Source organism: Pezoporus flaviventris, unplaced genomic scaffold, assembly GCF_033815535.1.
Source record: "Pezoporus flaviventris isolate CSIRO_AGI_PZ_B2104156 unplaced genomic scaffold, CSIRO_AGI_Pfla_v1 ptg000063l, whole genome shotgun sequence".
NCBI lineage: Eukaryota > Metazoa > Chordata > Aves > Psittaciformes > Psittacidae > Pezoporus > Pezoporus flaviventris.
Genome location: NW_026892611.1, coordinates 7039769 through 7059238, shown reverse-complemented (window position 1 = coordinate 7059238; position 19470 = coordinate 7039769). Strand labels below are relative to the sequence as shown.

At 44.5% G+C, this 19470-nt stretch overlaps 1 protein-coding gene and 1 long non-coding RNA gene across 2 annotated transcripts in view; one reads left to right on the top strand and one right to left on the bottom strand.

The window, feature by feature from the left end:
- Nucleotides 1-19470, bottom strand: part of MYBBP1A (MYB binding protein 1a) — a 57933-nt gene that overhangs the window by 19793 nt on the left and 18670 nt on the right. The window contains exons 22-23 of the mRNA XM_061470369.1: nt 17586-17717; nt 16046-16114 (exon numbers count right to left, since the gene is read on the bottom strand). Coding sequence (XP_061326353.1) covers nt 16046-16114; nt 17586-17717 — 201 coding nt within the window. The remainder of the gene's footprint in view (nt 1-16045; nt 16115-17585; nt 17718-19470) is intronic.
- On the top strand, nt 13503-15296 carry LOC133277995 (uncharacterized). Its single transcript, XR_009746419.1, has 2 exons — nt 13503-13960; nt 14908-15296. It is a non-coding gene; the product is annotated as an uncharacterized LOC133277995 (long non-coding RNA).

The following is a 19470-nucleotide window of genomic DNA, read 5'->3' as shown; positions in this document are numbered from 1 at the left end:
TTCTTTCTGAACCAGTAAACGTGCTCACTGCAGTAACGGAGATGTGCTGGTAATCCCCACATGTGCTCACCTACCTTATTTAGATGCTAAGAAGGAAAGCAAGCTGGCAGGGTTGATGGGTTTTGTAACCTACCTTCACCCTTCACAGCAAAGGACAAGACATGCAGCCTGACTATTAAAAATGGCAAGCAATGGATTAAACCCTACCAATACAGCCACTGTTCTCTTCTTGAAAGCAAGTATCTAGCAAAGGTGTAATAGCCATGGAGGTCAGATGAGCAGCTCTCCTCAGTCACCACCCAGGTGCGCTGGACAGAGGTGAATCTGTTACAGATTCAAGGAATGCTTTGGGCTGGAAAGGACCTTAAAGCTCATCCAGTTCCAACCCCTGCCACAGGCAGGGACACCTTCCACTAGAGCAGCTTGCTCCAAGCCCCTGTGTCCAACCTGGCCTTGAACACTGCCAGGGATGGGGCAGCCACAGCTTCTCTGGGCACCCTGTGCCAGCGCCTCAGCACCCTCACAGGGAAGAGCTTCTGCCTAAGATCCAATGAAGATGAATTTTCCCACCTTATGCCTATCATTTATGCATTGTGGGCACAATTTTATCAACATGAAGGATGTCATCAGCATGGCAAGAGCTTCTTTTTCCCTTTATAAATATAGGAAATGTTACCTGGAAAAACTGCAAGTTTGTACAGCTCAAATATATCTTTAGAAGTGAAGAAGCATCAGGAGCTTTCATTTCACTTCAAGTCCAGGAGACAAAAATATGCAGGTGATATCACACCACACAGGCTATTGGTATTTCAGAGCACTGATGTCTCCCTTCTGCCACACACACTACAGCAGCAAAGCTACAGCATAACCTAACCTGCCAGCACATCTGATTCAGTGCCAGCACACGTTATAAACCAGCAGCTCTCAGCATGTAATCCTCAGCATTAAGACTGTTCTACAACCATAGGGATATGGCATAAAGTAATTGCTCTTCCAGAAATTCTCACCTACCAAGCCCTTTGAGACCGAATCACATGAATCACAGACTGCATTTGTGACAAAGGAAAGCTGGGATAAAAGAACATATGCCAAGAATACAGGAAATTCTAAAGAAGCTTTCTTTGACTTTGAAGGCTCAGACAATGAAATCAATTCCTCACCTATCTGCAATTTGTTACCTGTCTTTAAAACAGCAAACAACCTCCCCCCAAACCCAACCCCACAACAAGCTGCAGCTTATAGGACTGTTGGTTATAGGAGAATAACCTGTTGTTTCTTACTACAGTGCAGGATATCCAGAGCACCACAGCAAGTCTCTTCCAATTACTATCAAAGCTTTTGTGAAGAGAGAACAAGCAGCATGCGAAGCCATGAGTCAAGTGCCAATCTAGCCCCAGTTAAATTACTCTGTTTTTATGTCTCCATTGTATCTAGGATGGAGATGAAGGCTCCAACAGAGCAGTCTTGAGTTTCAGGGCTTGCTTTTCATTTCTCCACCAAGTTGTTTCATGCATTTGAGCATTTCTGAGCCTAAAAGCTACAAGTTTGTTTGATAACAGTTTGGCCGGCAGAGTTTAAGTTCAGAACAGCCTCAAAGCTTATTCAAAAGTGCAAATTAAGAGACAGGAAGGTGACTAAGACTCACAATAATGGCACTCCATAGAGCAAAATCACAAAAGGCTCAGAAGCAATAGCAGTTTCATGTGTGCTATGTACATATACATGTGTGTATATATATATATATATATATATATATATATATATATATGCAAGTTTCCTACCCTTCCTTGACACATTATAATCGGAATGAGAAAAGACTGAGCACTCCAACACTGTGGACAAGACTTCTTGGCTGAGAACTGTCATGACAGTATTTCACAGAGGACTTAAACTTGTGACTAACTTCAATCTCTGGAGTTTCACATAGCCTGTTAACCTCAACAGGACCAGGCTGCAAATTCTCTGGGGGAGGTGAGAAGATGGAAAACCAGGATTCTTTCCAAAGTTAAGGATAAACAAAAAAAATACCCTCCAAGATCCTTAACTCACTGAAGCATCAAATGCCAATGCTTTATGTAAAACACACAAGCCCTATGATAAAACTTATTTAAAGGCTTTAAAAATAAAGAGTGAAACCCAGAGGTGATTAAGAAACATTTGTAAAATCAGTCTTCCTCCATCCACAGGCAGTAACTGCAGTATTTCACACATGGCACACGCACGTTCTATATATACATATGTCAAACTCAAGGGCAAGGGAGGATAAGGCAAAACCCCGGCTGTGGCTGAAGAAAGCTATTTTTGAGAGCAAAAATAAATTTTTAACTCCCTTTCCACTGCTGAAACAAGCTGCACACAAGCAGTCGAGCCAAGAGTCTCATTTAGCAGCTATCTAAAAGGTTTCAGAGCAGAAAGTGCCAGTGCTTTTGGGAGAAGCAAGACTCTCATGACAAGAACTGCCCATGCCAGGACACTTGAGCACCTCCATAATTATTTCTTGGTTTAAGAATGTGCTGTGAATGCTCCAAGGCAGAGCAGTGCCCAGGTTGTGTAGTCAGCAATCAGCAGAAAGCTGTGTGGTCCATCGCTGGATGCTCTCCTGATGCCTGCAAACAAAGTCAGAGAGAGCTCATGCTGGCCAAGGAAAGACCATGAACATCTCTTCTGTGTGATCATCTGGCTCAGGAGCTGAATTCAGTATTTCCTGCTACAATCCAGTGTCTTCAGACTAATTACAGAATGGTTTGGGTTGGAAGGGACCTTAAAGCTCATCCAGTTCCAATCCCCTGCCACGGGCAGGGACACCTTCCACTAGAGCAGGCTGCTCCAAGCCCTGTCTAGCCTGGCCTTGAACACTGCCAGGGATCAGCTCTTTCGAGATGTTTCCTCAGCCAGCCTTGATGCTGGTCCAATACTGTTGTCTGGGGGAGGCAGAACGTGAGCAGGGTACAATGTGCCCAGCACAGAAGCTGTCCTACCAGACATCAGTTTCCAAGTCTGCAGATTTGCCCTCCTGCTTCCAGAAACAGACACAGGACAATAATGCAGTAGAAGTAACCACGGACCAGAAACCCCCATCCACCAACCAGTACCCCCTGCTCACATCCTTTCCTGTGCACCAACTGCCATGCTCTGGGCCAGAAAGGAGTTTCCTCCCAGCCCTTCCTTAGTCTGGCCTTGCCAAAAAGAACCCCACCAAACAGGAGATCTACGAGTCCAGGAACAAAATTCTCCTTGCCAAAAAGTGATCAAAACCAATGATATTTTATAGCTTAAATTAAACTCCTGCAACAAATGGATGAGAAAAATTTTGCAAGGCTGGTTAATTACAACATGTAAAGCATTTAAGCGACACCTAAATCACATTTTATGACCTTAAGTGGAAAAGGGAATCTTACTCAGTGTAACTCGCCACCAAGCATCCTAGGTCATCAAGCTCTTGGAATTGTGTTTTACAGTAAGGCACCCTGCACTGCAACCCATTTTCATGCGAAGTAGATTGTACCTGTTCTTTCTCCTTAGTAAAAAAGCAGATTTCCATGGATGTGGCAGAATTCTTTCCATCCAGGAACCTTTAAACAGCTCCCAACAGCCTGTGTATTAATACATTGAAAAGACTTGTCGCACACAAGACATTTTGCTTATTTAATCAGCATCATGTAAATGATCTGTTTAGGCCTTACTGAATACAAACAGACTCTCAAACTCTGCTGGGTTTGTGAGGGCTTTATGTTAACTTTTATTTCTAAACCTCTGAAACAGCCAACATCTCTCCCTCTAGTTTCTAAACAAGCCAAACAGTTGTTTGCAAACACAAGGGTTTGTGTGTCCTCTTAAGCTGTTGGAATTCCTAGTGCAGGACAACTTCCCAGTCAATATCTCAGCAATAGAACAATGGGAAAGCAATCACCTGCTAAGTAGGTAGCAGGGGAACAGGGTCTTTCAGCTCCATGGGAGAGGCTCAACACCAGTGAGGCAGGGATGGTGGAAACTCTTGATAAAACACCTGCAAGCAGAGGAAAACCAAATGCACAGGATGTGGTGCCACATCAGATCTTGGCCCCCATTTCATGAGCTCTGCTGTTGGGTTTGAGGTTTTACTACTCCGCTTTCTAAGAACAAAGCTCCCTGGAAGACAGCAGTTGAAGCAGAACTGACCATGAAGAAATCTCCATCTTTGTACCCCTCCTACTGACTCCTCTCTTCTCTTTAGTTTTATTATCCTACATAAACCTTTTCACCTGTGGCTCAGATGTCCTAATGTAAGCAGCAGCAACAAGAAGTTAAGAAAGCTACACAATTCTACTACTATTCCCAAGGCTCTGAACAGCAGCTGTCGCATCAATCAGACGGGCTGTTAACTCCATTCTGCTGCTCTGAGCACTTGTCTATACTACAGAAGGTTTTATCACATTAGCTATGCCACACATCCTCCTCCTCCACAACATGGAAACTGCTATTGCAAGACACGAGCACGTAAGCCACCACCACTCAATCTGGCTGAAAATGCAGAATGAGCTAGAGGCCATAGAAATGCAGCTGCACCTACACAAGGTATGTCAGCCCTAGCCCTACAGGTAAAACAGTCACTGCCTTCAATGCCAAAGTCACACCAGTCTGATTTTTTTACCAGCACCTGAGCCAGCAGGAAACCCAGGACTAGCAATGGAGACAGTAGAGCAGCCTGCCTGCAGAGCAGGGTATACACACAGCACTCACTTACATACAGGTTTCTTCATGCCCTAAAACATCATTACTTGATTTGTTTAATCGGGGACTCTACAAGTCATGTTCTCTCCATTGCTGCTGAGGAATGGATTTCTTTCCACTCCTTTGCCAACAGTGTTCTGGAGGATGTTCCTGTCAGATCAAAAGCCTCATCTTGCACTTGCCTAAAGAGACGAGCCCATTTATGAGATCTTGCTCGCTCAAGGACATGCAACAGGACATTCGTGCCCAATAAAAGTGGGCACACGCAGAGCTGCTTCCTTCAGCACTGTTCTGATGGCAGCTGGGAAAGGAGGGGGAGGGAACTCATTAAATAATAATTAAAAAGAAAATAAAAATCAAAGCTCCCTCCTACAGTCACCACAATCTAACAAGAACTAGTGACAGAAATTAGATGTTGCTAGATTGTAAAGGCAGTAGAAATGAGTCAGTACACACAGGGAGAAGATTTGACACTGTAAAAGGTATCTGCACATTAAATACTGGGCTTCAGTGGCAGGCCTTCTGCCCCAGATGAAGGCTCTGCGGGACATCTGGACAGTCAAAACAGTGACCCTATAAAATAACACACTGGACTCGTGGGCCAGGCTGGCTGATGGTATTACAGACCTGCTCTGACTATTTCATTTGCATAACAACAAAGATGCAGCTAGTGAGCATTCAGGGCTGTCCAAGACATTTACTTTGTTCTCCTTTCACCAGGGGCCAACAAGCAGACCCTCAGGACACAGCAATCCATACAGAACAATCCATATATTGGTCTGCTGCTCTGGTGACCAGAGATTCATTTCTCCCAGGGGTAACCACTTACCATATCAGAAAGGCCAATCAGTCTTAATGTTTCCCTCCAAAAAAAAAAAAGAAGTCAATATCTTATTATCCTAAATTCTTGAAAATAATAAGATGCCATAATTAAATGAGCCATGAGAACACAAAGTAAATCAGGAGCAGAACACAGTGCCCAAGAGCAGTGGTGTTTTCTTGCTCTTTCCATAATGCCTAATTACAGAATTGGTGGGGAATATTGGTACCATAGGGCATACTGAGACCAGAAGAGAAATGAACAGCAATAGACTGCAATGCATGCAAGCCATTCCCTTCCTGGATTAAAAACCAACAATAATAATCAGGAAATATGCCCATTTCCCCCTCCACTCCCAAATAACTTCTCTGCTGATTTAAGAATAAAGTCACAATTTGAAAAGAAAAAATAAAAAAATATCTAAGGCAATATAGTTTCTTAGCATTTTGGAGCTTTTCCTGTTTTTTCCCCTTTATTTTGGAGCATTTCCACTTTGCTTTTATAAGCTACTCACTCTTAAACACCACAATAAGAAATGCTCTTCTGTTGAGAAATCAAAGGAAAGATTCTCACACAATGTCCTAGGAGCTGAGGTTCAAAGAAACATTAGCAAATACCAAGAAACCTCTTGGAAAATCATCCTCTCTCTTGACCCTGCCTTTTCTCTTGGGAAAAATACATATATGTGTATATATTTGGGGAATATATATCTATATATATTCCCTAAAGCTTTCCTTTCGTCAATTTTTTATTTTAAGCAGACACACTGTACTAAAACCGTGAAGAAACTCCACTGACACCTCAAGTTGCTTGCAGAGGTTGGTAAGAACAAAGCCAAAGCTGTCTCCTCCAGTTCCCTCACCTGGCTGCTCCTCCCAACACTTTCCAAGCCAGATGTCTCCTCTGACCAACAAAGCCAATTTTCCTGAATTCAGGAGAGACATCCAATAGGATTTTCTTTAGGCTATTCAGAAGGCAGCTACCACATAATGCAGGCTATTTAAAGAGACTTGGCTGAAGTCAAATTTAATAATTCAAGAGATTTAAGAGCAGTATGCATTCAAAAAACACCCTGCGTTGCCTAGGCACCCTGTGCCTTTTAGCTGCTGTCTCCAGTTCACTAGGCCAGTCTTGATGTTGCAAGGACAAAGGTTTTCATCTTTTCAGAACATTTATCAGCAGAAAATAAGAAATCAGAATTGCAATTCGCTCCAGCATCAACTCTTGAGGTTTAGCTTTCAAAAGCATAAGGAAGTACTCACATGTCAGTAAAAATTGTTAGTCTGGAACATTGAAATAAAGAGCATTGCTAAGCAAAAAGTAAAAATTAAACAGAATGAGACTGTACTGGGCTGAACTTTGTAGATTTCTCCATCTGCCACCAGACCTTTCCATTTTGCAGAACGCACTGAGAGAAGCACCATGACAACATGGGCTGCACATCGCCCCTTGGGAAGAGGGCACAGGGCTTGAGACCCTGCTCTGCTAGGAGGTTGCTGGGGAATCCTGTAGAGAAAACTAATCTCCTTCCTTGCACTTCAACTTTTGCGGAGTGGCATTTTAATACATCCCAATGGAAAGCATCCAAGGAACAAGAAGCATCCAAACTCCATTCTTCCCTTGTGCCCAAACAACAAAAATGGACCTACTGTGGTCACATAATCATAGAATCACAGGATGGTTTAGGTTGGAAGGGACCTTAAAGCTCATCCAGTTCCAACCCCCTGCCACTAGACAAGGTTGCTCCAAGAACTGTCCAACCTGGCACTGAACCCTGTCAGAGATGTGCCATCCATCCTTCCACACGAACTCTTAAGAACATACTTGCCAGTAAACAAGCCCAGGCTGACATTCCGTTTTAGGCTGCAGAAGCCCTAAGCTTTCTTCACTTGCCAACAAAACACCTTCCAACACACTTGCTAGTATTTCCACACCATACCCAATACCCCACTGTAAAGACAGCAGAAATCACTACCCAGAACTTCAACAAACCAGGATTCTACCCCGATGTTTCTGTACTATTTTGTACCATGAATATAAATTGAGCCCATATGACTGAGATAGTCCCTAATTTCATCACAACCACAGACATTTCTTCCCCTCCTGGTTTTATTTTGCTGTTATTAAATACATAGCAATGACCTTGCCTCCACGCAAACTTTTCCCCTTTGCTCTCCACAAATATCCGCTTATCAAAGCACTGGAGGGGCTGTTTGTCAGGCTGAGCAGAACACACTTGGGTGGTTCACTTTCCGTTTAAAAACTATCAACTCCCAATGTGTCAGATGGCAAGTTTAATTTAGTAGGCTAAGAAATTACTCAGTCTTGTAAAATCACTGCAATATGGTATGTATCTAACTCAGTAAGTCCATCTGACATGCAGGGCTGTTAATACTACTGATCAGCCCCATCCTTGCGCAGCTCTGGCCAGCAGCTGTGTCTGCAGAAACAACTAAAATGTAGGTGGCCATTTCCTTATTTCTTCCCAGCAACACACTAGAATCAGTAGCAAGCAGAATAAACACAGTCTGTACCTCAGAATGAGAATAAAGAGGCAAACAGGAGCTTTTTCATGTTCTGTTTGTACTGCCCTGAGTATGGTGGAATATAAGGACTGGGACTGCTAACAGGGCAGTTTCTGTGTGCCAGTCAGTTAATGCCTGCTATCGTTACGGATTTGTGTATGGGCAATGCAGGCATCTATCTGCTAGACACTTCCTGCAAAAGACATAGGGGCCATTAAAAGGCACCATGAAATACAACAAAAAACCCTGATATGATGGGAAAAACAAACATGAACAGCAAACAACATGCACGATGCTCCAAAGAGACCCAGCAGACTCAGTGACAGGGGTCCCTTGCTCAACTGAAACACACCATCAGCACACAAAGTTCTCAATGCAAATACAAGGGAAAACTCATGCCATGGGATTTCAAGCACTCAGGCTAAATGCAGTCAGGAAGATCTGAAAAATTTAAACTGATCTTTTTCAACTGTCAACAGTGAGAGGAAAGGGAGAGAGAAACATGGTTTATAAAGCAGTTCATCAGACAGCATGATGTTTTGCTATGGCATCGGACACCCTTCCAAAAAACATCATTTATAGATCCTGTCAATGTCCCCCAGCTCTCCAGAGAAGAATTTCTTTGAGCTATCCCAGTGCAAGAGACACTCTCAAAAATGAGAGGTTGGGATGCAATAATCCACATTCACAACCATCCTCAAGGTCTATGAATTCAAAATCTGTACACAAAAACGTAGAGCACTCTGGCCTTGACCCAGCAAAACACTTAAGCATTCAACTGCTTCCTCTTCGACTTCAGAGGGACAGTTTACATACCTAGAGCTAGTTCATGTCACAGGGCTTTGCTAGCTTACGATGAAATAGCACAAAAATGTCCCAAGAGCCCACCCACAGATCAGCTTTACCTTGCAAAACACAGGGTCTCCTTGACCATCTCCTTACACAAAACAAAAACAGGAACAGGAGCAGGACACTGACTGGAGCCAAAGCATGTCACTCTGACATAACATTTTCCAGCTGCAATTGGATTCTCTTCATTGAACAGAGAATGCATAATGAACAGAAGACAAAAAGGACAAAGCTTAAAGGTAAGAGCCACTGTAAGACCATACTGCACATGAAGCTGTCACTGCTGGTGAGTAACACCCTCTGAAGATCTGCCTGTCTCAACCAGACCCTGGGACAAGCCTTCCTCCTAGTGACACCTTTATGGGCGACACAGGAGCAGTGTGCCCTACCTCTGCCAAAAGGATGGAAGATGCTTTGAGGAATGGTACCTTTCAGACATGGCCTATTGCCTTGCTAGCACCAGCAGCCCAAGTCTCATTGCTGATGCAAAGAGGGAAGAACTGAACTGGTGCTGATACTTATCTGGGGAGGTTTATTTTGCTTCATTATTAGTAATTTTGCTTACACAAAATATTCCATAACAATATTCCTACACCACCTGCTGGAAACCACCTGTGAGAATGCAGGCAAGGCATTGTGCATTAATGCAATGATCCATTCATCTACCCAGCACGAGGAACTGCCCAACGTACACAAAGAGGGGTGCTGGCTTCTGACACATTGCAGTGCTTTTATTATTATTGCTGTACTAAACTTTAATTACTTTTTAACTTAGTTATTTACACAGAACATAAACAGTTCAGAAAGATAACTGTCAAACAGCCAAGACCTCTTTGGCAGGACTTTGGGATGAAATCTTACTCTTCTGGTGATGGCAGCTCTGGCACAGAACTGCTTCAGTTCTGTAAAATGATGTCTATATATGTTTGATCCCCTTGGGGAGACTGCCAAAGCACCAAGATTAATTAGCAACTTACCTAAAATACACCCTCTAGTAGATACATCTTAAAGGGTTCCTTGTCACAGACTGCTTTATAAAAACACATTTTGAAATATTAATGAATCTAAGTGACAGAAGATGACATTTTGAACTGTCTCAGTGCCCATTCTCATCTCCACACTCAGTAAAATGACTTTTATGAGTTTCATGACAGCTCTGCACTTACATCAGCTTTGCAGAGTTCTAGCCAAATCACAGAAGATAAACTCACTTGATGGACAAATATAGCACCATTATGCTCCCAGCTACTGCAACATCCTCAATCAATGCAGTTTTACATGTAAATGTATTCAAACTGACCACAGTGCAAAAGTAATTGCAAAGGCTCTCAGCAATTGCACTGAAACGTACACTCCTAGTGCATTTCCCTGAGGAGAAGGACAAGAGACAGGTATCAAATCGTTTGTGGAAACCCTAGGAAAAAGTTACAGACTATAAGTGGTCTGCCTGCCAATACAAGCGAGATGGGGACAACGCTTCACTCCTGGTAGCAGTGGATGTTTCATTTGCTAGTCTTCCTTTCCAAGCTGTTTTCAGTACTGCTGCTCAACAAGGTCCAATTCTCAGGGGAAAGCCTGGTTGTTCCACTCCAGGCTTCCAGAAAGGCCACGATCCAGCCTGTTTCCAGTCCAGAGCTGGCACTTAGAATATGGACATGCCTGCAGAAGCCTGCATCAGCAGTAAGCCTGGGTACTGCAGTGCAAACAGCCACACATTCTCCTTCTTCACCTGATCCTCAGACTAACAGAGTAAGGCTTTAAGGTAGAAATTAGGGTAGAAGCATTAGTTCACAGACTCAGCCAGTCCTCTGGCAGACCCAGCATCTATGAAAATGGGGGAGAAGGGCTGGAAACGCCATAAGAACCTCACCACAATTAACAACACACCACCAACAGGTTTGTGCTGTAACAGCATCGGAGACACAGCCCAAGACTACACAATCACAGAACTAGATGTTACTGTAGCTATGCTCATCATACTGATGCTGCTAAAAATAAACCAGGAAGACATTCCTCACCTGAGGCTCAGGAGGGTTCTGGTATGTGGCTGAGTCATGCAACAATCATTAAAGTAAACACACCTTGATCCCTGGTTTACACTCCATCAGCACAAGCCAAAAACCCAAACCTTTTCTGCATATTGAAAAAGCAACGCTGCACCCACTGAAACAAGGCACAAGGAAGTAATCTGAAGGTCAAAGTCTCCTAGAAAACACCTGCAGTAGTAAGATCAAACTGCATTAAAAAAGGAGGAAGCAAGAACAAGCTCACACCATCTTTTTTCTCTAAAGAGAATTTAAGAGAATGTGTTTAGTGCTTGTGGAAGACATCAGACCGACAGCAACGTCCTTAGTCAACAAACCAGCACAAGCCTCCCTCCCCATTAGCACCACACACATTCTGCTTGGCTAACTGCAAGGCTGTGCACTGCCAACGGGATCATCTGTGCCAGAAGCTTAACACAGTTCATCAGCACCAGGTCAGCTCAAATGTGTAACACAAGCTCCATTTTTTGATGACTTGTCATTTTCCCATACCAGTCTTACCACTGAAGACTATATCCCTACCTGTCATTTGTACCTAAGCTACTTAGAGCACACATACGTATGCTGGTATGCATGTAGGTACTGAAGTCTAGAAATGTTACCTACACTTTACTCAGGTGTAAGCACCTTGTTGGTAAGGGAAAGCTATCAAATCCACCTGGATGTACAAAGAGATTGTGATGCGCGCACTGCTCCCATTTTCCTACCACTGTTGATACTCCTGCTGGCCGATACAGCACCTACAAGGTCATAGTTACTGTAACTGCATCCATTAAGCTGGATTAGACTACCCCAAAAATTCATTCTGTACCACCTTCTTTCTTTTACTGTAACTTGTAGCACTTCTCACACACTAAAAGTCCTCCTGAGAAGCTTCACAGTGGCTGCTTACAATCTAGTCATTTCATACCGTTACTATTCACTTCTTTCTACAGTGGACAACAGTGCAACACACCACACACACGAGGCACGCCAAATTCTGAGAACGCAGTGCAGCTTCAAGTTGTAAATTGGTTTAACTCAGACACATGGGAAAGCAAGGAGCAACAGGAGTTTAGGAAACAGATCCCAACTGCTACTGTAGTAACAAAAAGAAAAAACAAAACAAACACCACAGCAAAACCCACCAGACTTCTCAGTTCAATAAAAGACATTCAAGCATCAGTGTTTTCATTCTTTCCAAGCCTGAAGCATTTTGACTTGCACACAGGCACCACTGGGACAGCAGTTGTCTTTAGCTCCACACTACAATGTAGAGTGTGAAAAATAGGCCAGCCAACAGGTAACGCTGAGCATCCAAAGCACCCGCTGCCAGAGTCACAGTGCATTTGAACTGGCAGCAGATGATTCAGTGTCCTGCAATCAGTGTGGTCTCACCAAAGGGGAGAAGTCCAGCTCAGATGCATGAGCTGCCTGAAACAAGGTGATTTTGCAGACCCATTGTCACACAGATCTTCATTTGCATCTTTCTGATGTATATGTTTAAAAAGGCACTAAGTGGGCGGGATGACAACCCCCTTCCCTGGTCAAGCATCCCTTGCCCTTTGTTCTTTCTCACAAATGACATCAACCTCTCCAGCTCTTTCCTCTTCCAGGGAAACTCCTGCATTACTGTTTCCTGCAGGCATCCACACTCCAGGAGTAACACCACAGGAACAGAACTTGGCCTCATGTACAAGCTTCAGTTTCAAGTTCAGTCTCAATAAGACCATTGCAAATTCACCTTTCCAGTCTAAAACTTGTTATACAGGTTGAGCTTACTGCTACCAACCCAACCACTGTGAGCCAGGTTTAAAACTGCCTTAAGAACTTTCACCCCTCAATGTGCTGCTCGTTTTATCTCACAGATGACTTCAATATGGAGGTGAACAAACCTACCACTGCTTTAGACATGTAGGAACAGTGTCAGAGAAACAGGGCTGACGTGACGTCTGTCACACTACCTAAAGTTTTGTACTAATGCTTCCTTCTTTTCTACTAAGCTTTAAATCAAGAGACACCCTCTGCTACACCTGCCTTTGGGTATCTCCAGAAGACCTCTCTCGACAGCAATCACAAAGGCCAAAAGAAATGCACCTAACAGAAAGGCATGCAACACCCATTCCATGACCACAAACACCTTTGTCTTTACAGATGCAACACTGCTGCTGAGGGTCAAATGATCTCTGGGCTTCAGAGGTGACTGAAACAGGAGGTACAGAAAGGCTGCAGCATTTGCAAGACCCAGTTGTCCAAGTCATCAGCCACAGCCAACACTCCACACTGACAAACTGCTTTCCAGCATTCTCGTACTCACTTCACAGGAGCCATAATTTCATGTTAAATGAGCACTGCCATATGGTGAGATAAATCTGAGCTTTCACCCAGCCACCCCTGCCCCTGAACTGTTTCTGTGCCATGAACAAGACCAATGAATTCATCAAAATTCATTGTTGTAGCACAGCAAAAGGGAGAAAGGTAGGGAAAGATGAATGTGCGCAAGGGGAGGGCAACTTTTCAGGCAAACCATCCTCATGCCCATTTTCTGACATAACTGCACGGACACTTGGGCACCAGACAGACAGTGAGGTCCCCAGGATCAGGACAAAGGGCTGGGGTTGGAAAGGCCAGACTGCTCCTCCCCAAGCCAGCTGAGCAGCATTTGAACAGCTCCTGCACTTCCTTGAGGATGCTCTCTCAGTTACAACTGCCCAGAAATTAAGTTCAGCAGACCTGCAGTAGTTCACAACACAAGGCACAGGAACATCTCACATACAGTTGAGGTTTGCTGCTTCCTGACAAGAGCCCAGGCAGGTGCAGGTCTTGCTCTACATGCCATGGCTTACAGAGCACACAGGGAAACGAATCACCTCAACAGGCTAGTTCAGTGCAATCACTTAGAGATCAAGGCTGACTTTACACTAGAGACCCCAGCAAGAGCAGTAAGAGCTGGACATGTATGGCAGGGACCAGTTGGCTGAAAGTTGGAGCAGACCCCTCCAAGCTACTCTCACAAACACCCAGGTATTAAGGTAAGGAGGGAATACCCTCCCCCCTTACATTCTCCTCATGAACCACTTTTCCTTTAGTTCAAAACTGACTAAAAGCCCAACCTGAAGGCGAATCTGCTTCTCCTGCCTCCATGGAAAGGGCCTCATCCAGGCCAGTTGGGATAGTGGCCACCAGCATTGGTGGGCCAGAGCTCCAGGGCTCATTACCAGGCCAACACAAGACATGTGGCCAGAGCTGTGAGCCTCCACCTTCCCATGCAGAGCATGGCCCTGGGGACTCCCTGCCAAAGGGATCAGCAGAGCCAAGAAGTCAAAAATCACAGTGGGATTAGCTGCTCACATCAACACAGGAGGCACAGCCAAAACAATCAGCATTAATAACAGGAGTGTTAGAAGGGGAATTAAGCCTCATGTCTCTGGGATTAAGCTAGTTTAATGATTAGAAGCCACTATTCAGAGCTGAAAATGGGAGACTACCCCACTTGCCTCTTAACTATAGGGGCTGGCCAAAGGGAAGGTATCAGACCGTGGTGCCTTCAGGATTCTGAATTAGGACAGCCCTTTTCGTGGCCCAGCCTCTCCACCTGACTCCCCCAGAGGCTGCCAGGAGCTGCAGAGACTCCAGAGAAGTTATCCCCCTACTTCATACAAAATATGACTTTGCCACATACACCCACCAAGTTTGCCTCTACCCTCTAAGATACCACCAAAGCACATTTGCATTGAAAACCAGTGGGAATATTTAACTGAAAACCTGCAAAATTGGATATTTGATGAGGTGAAGACAGAATTCCTGAGAAGAAAGCAGTGTGCAAAACATACAAAGCTGCAAACCCGAACTCCACAGGCTTTACACAGCTTATTGTGCCATGCTGCCTTTGTCTGTATAGCAGCATATATCCATGTTCTCTACCCAGTCTCCCACACACAGTACACTGCACATCCTCCCCTACTCTTCCCATCCACAGATAAGCACACTCTGGAAACAAAGCTTGAAGAGATAACTGGAAGCCCTGAAAGAAGGACAATGCTATTCCCTGTGGGGAAGCAAAGACAGCCACATAATGAAGCTGCCTGCTTGGGATGCTGCTCTGGTCTCTTGAGGATAGGTTCAAGTATGTGCTTTAAAATTAATTTGTTTGTTATTTCTGTAATGCATCCTTATTTCTAGCCACTGAACATAAAAATAGCTTAATTCACTCTTTTCTCTAAATCAGAGCCATTCCTGTTGGGTAAACGACCCTGAAATGCAATTTACACTGACAGTATAAAGCAGCCCTACAGCAAACACACACCTAACCCTTCACATTCCCTCCAATGCTCAGAAACAATAAACCAGCTATTTATGAAACTGAAAGGTCAACCTAGGATGCATTTCTGCAGGGGATAGATGCATGTTACAGCTGGGGGGTGGGAAAGTCTGAGCACAGTGCTACTGGCCCAGAGGGCTTTTGGTTATTAACTGCGTGGAAGGTTCCCCCACTGCAGTGAAAACCCAGACAGGCCTCATTCCCTGCTCATGCAACAGTGAGCTGTGCACTCACCCTGCAATGTTTTATTGATAAGGCTCCACTAACTCTGTGTTAGTCAGGCACATGCACTCAACCATCACAAATCGGATCTATAGTACAGGTGTTTTAAACCAGACACAGAAGCACATGCCCTAGAAAGTGCAGGACAGCTTGCAAGGAGCAGAACAGATTCCAGAAGCTAACCCTCAGTTAGCATTAGGAGGCAAGGAGCATGACACACTACATTAATACAGGGGAACATCCTACCAATAAGAAAGTAATCAAAGAATAAGTAACTGAAGGCAAACCTCCTATCAATCAGGCCTCAACCCTGAAAGCTGCAGGCAGGTTTTAAAGGAGGTGCTACCAAAGAACCCCTGCGACTGCACATCTATAACCTATTTCCACAACTTCAGCCACACACCTGAAGCAGTAAGACAGTATTTGCAAAAGCTCTCCCCCTAGGAAGCCCACTTCTCAAAATTGGGCAGCCCTAAAGGCAGCATTAAGCATATTAAGCATCACCTGAGCTGCTGTGATTGACTTCTCCAATTGACTGTTTAATACAGCTTTGTTTGTTTGCGTTCCTTCTTACCTGCTGATGTTGCCTGGCTCCCGCTGTGATAGACTTGACAAGAGTATCTACTAATGGCTTACACATGATCTGTAACGAAAGACCCAATCTCTTATTAGTGGTTTGCTGGCGGACAGGTTTGGTGTTCAAGCAAAACAGCCTGTATTTTACACAGCTTCCTGAGTGAGAATTAAATGCCACAAGAAACGAAAGTGCCCAGAGATCAGCAACAGCTTATTTGAAAATTAACAGCTTTGCTCACACCAGCCCCGAGTGAAATCCTGAACACAACAAAATCAGCAGCAAAACTCTTAACTCAGAACTATCAGGCAAAGATTTCACCTCCTGTGTTCTGCCTGATTCTGGATTCAAGACTGCATTTTCCTGTACACAGGCAGCTCACTTTGCACAGAGGAACAGTCTCGGGGGCAAAGGAGAATATGCTGAGTTAGACTGCAGAACATCAGAGCCTGGAGAAAGATCTGAACCCACCTGCTAACAGGGCCAGAAACAGCAGACAGGAGGAAGGCCTCCCTGCAGACCTCCAGTCACTTTAAACTTGTGCCCTGCTGCAACTCTTGATCAAACCAACCTTTCTAGAGGAGTAATAATTGTCAACAAAGCTTGATGAACCTCTGTTCTGGTCTAATCCACCAAATTTCTACACTTACAGACAAAATACTCCCAAATTCAGGGGCACAAGAAATGAGAAAGCATCTGGACTGTAAATACCTTACTGGAATACCACTAATACCACCTAACAGGCATTGGAAGGGCTGGCTCTGACAAGGCAGGGACAGAAGTTTGCTGAACAGTTCACTGATATCTTGTGCAGATGGTTATTCCAACCACACCACGTGAAATAGTTTCTTTGGGGAGGGCAGAGGAAAGCCTACTAAAAGAACAGAAAGCTCTAGCAAGTGGGCAAACCCTAGCTTTAAACGGGCCAGGGTTTGTGTATACTGTTACCTTTGTTTTATAAAGGAGATGCAATGATGTGGAAGAGGGGATCAAGTGCACCCTCAGTAAGTTTGCAGATGACAACAAGTGTTCATCTGTTTATCACAACAACCCCATGGATCACCACAGGCTTGGAGAAGAGAGGCTCGAAAGCTGCCTGGCAGAAAAGGACCTGGGGAGGGTGGTCAACAGCTGGCTGAAAATAAGCCATCTTGTGCCCAGGTGACCAAGAAGGCTGAGAGAATCTTGGCTTGGATCAGCAATAGTGTGTCCAGCCTCATGTAAACCTTGCTCATCCCACTGTCCTGAATGCTGGTAGAAAAAGAAAAATCAAAGCTTCTCAGGCTGTATTTAAAGAGCAGACCTCCGTTCATCTACGTTCTCCACGCAGTATTCCAGCCCAAACCATACATGAGATCCTGGTCTTCTGCAATGTTGCTATCAAAACATACAGTACTAACAGCAGGGGAAGATCTAGGAAACCTGACAGCAGTTTTAAAAGCCCACAAATAAAGCAGGCAAGTTTCTCTCCCTACTTCCCCATGAGTTACAACTAGACTTGGGAGCCAGCGGAACATACCATGCAGTCAGCAACACTCACCGGGAAGCGTGTGAAGAGATCATGGAACATGGAGCTTGTAAGGGCACTGTTCCGTTTAGTCAGGAATTGTGTTAGTGCTTGCTGATAAACTGCAGTCACTCTCTCCATATCCAAACAACCTGTGCTTAAAAGCTATAGGGGAAAAAGCAGAACAAGAAACATTTCCAGTGAAACACAAGGATGAATCACTAACAATGAAAAAAATTCATTTCTATCAATGCACACAGGTTTTTCCAATAACCACATGTTCTTGGGTAGTTTACATGATACAGGCCCATGGGATACAACATTTAGAACCAGAAAGAAGCAACAAAATGGGCCCCAAACATGTTCACCCAAGTACTGATGGCCACATGACCACGTTAGTGAAGGGCAGCACAGCTTTCTAGTAAGCCTACAAACACTGCATGTAGTGTGGGGGCTGTACTTCTAAGTTTGGGGGGGGCAAGTCTAACACAGAAGGTTTACAGAGCACTCAAAGCCTACCCCACAGCAGCTGTGCTGTGCACATGGCATTGCCAGCTATACAGAGTTATCAGAATCTTCAGATACCAGTGTATATAGATACCCAGATCTACACACACTTAACAGCTATGGCCAGGTTTTCTGGGTACCCAGCAGACGAGCCCTAGCTCTGATGAGGGATCCAGCTAGCCTAGAACACTGTAAATGCTCCAGTATCCCCCCCTGGTGGGGAACAAGGAACCAGACATACAGCACCCAGCCAAGACCTGCACAGACACTATGGATGTAAACAACACAAGGATGAATGGAGAGGGAGGCATGGAGCACAGCATCCCAACATTCCTTACTGTTCTCCTCTTAGCAGGGAAGCATTGAATTTTGGGAGTCAAAGCTGTAATCTTCACAATAGTGGATGGACCTTTTCCTAACCTCTGCCCAAGCAATTTTTCCATGGCCCCATAGCAAGTTAAACCCATGTTAGTGTTGTGTCCCATTCTCAAGTCAAATTCCCAGGCCTACTGCAGCTGAACACAGGCTAGAGTGGACAGAGGAAATGGATCCTGAAATATCTGTCCTCAGTTTCCCAGCCAAGTGTCTGTGCTTTGCATTTATTTGACACACACATCTGCAGGGGACGAAAAACGATTCCTCCTCCCATGCAGATGTTTATTGTAAAAATCTTCTGTAGTCACACACTTAGCCACTGCATCATAGGGTCTGCTCTAGTTCTACTCTCCTGCTACTGAAAAGCTCCAGATTATGCTCACAAAGCACTACCCACTGGAAACACATGACACCCTTGTCTCTGGTTCCCCACTGCAAAAGCTTCCTGGCCTCAACACCAAGTCAGCACCAGCAGCATCATACAAACTGAACCATGTCACTTCCCCCAAACCAACAACTCGCTTTGGCTGCTGGCTGTGCCCTTGGCTGGTCAAGACCACAGCTCTATTCCCACAGGAGCAATAGCCTTCCCTGGAAGCTGCACAAGGATGCTATGAAGCATGTCTCACTCTCGCCTCAACATCAAGTATGTTGTTTATAATTCCCACAGATCTCCCACTTTGCTTTTCTTTCCAGAAAGGCCCAGCACAGAATAAAAGCCGCTTGGATTAACACTCTCAGTCTCTCACTAAGCCTTAGAAACACTGGCTGTCTTTTCAGCTGCTAATAATAGCTCTGTGCTTGTAATTTCCAGGCCCTCCCTTGACATGAGGTGGCCCTGTTTATTTTCCTCCCCCACAAAATGTCAACAGGATTAAGGCACTAATTCCTGAACACAATTTGAGAGGTTCAGAGACAAGTATCAGCTGGCTGGTGAAACACTACTTGCTAAATTTCTAGTGGAGTTAACCGGACTAAGCTGCCCAATACATAGGGTCACCACATTCAGACATCCGTGGAATTCAGCAGACACAGC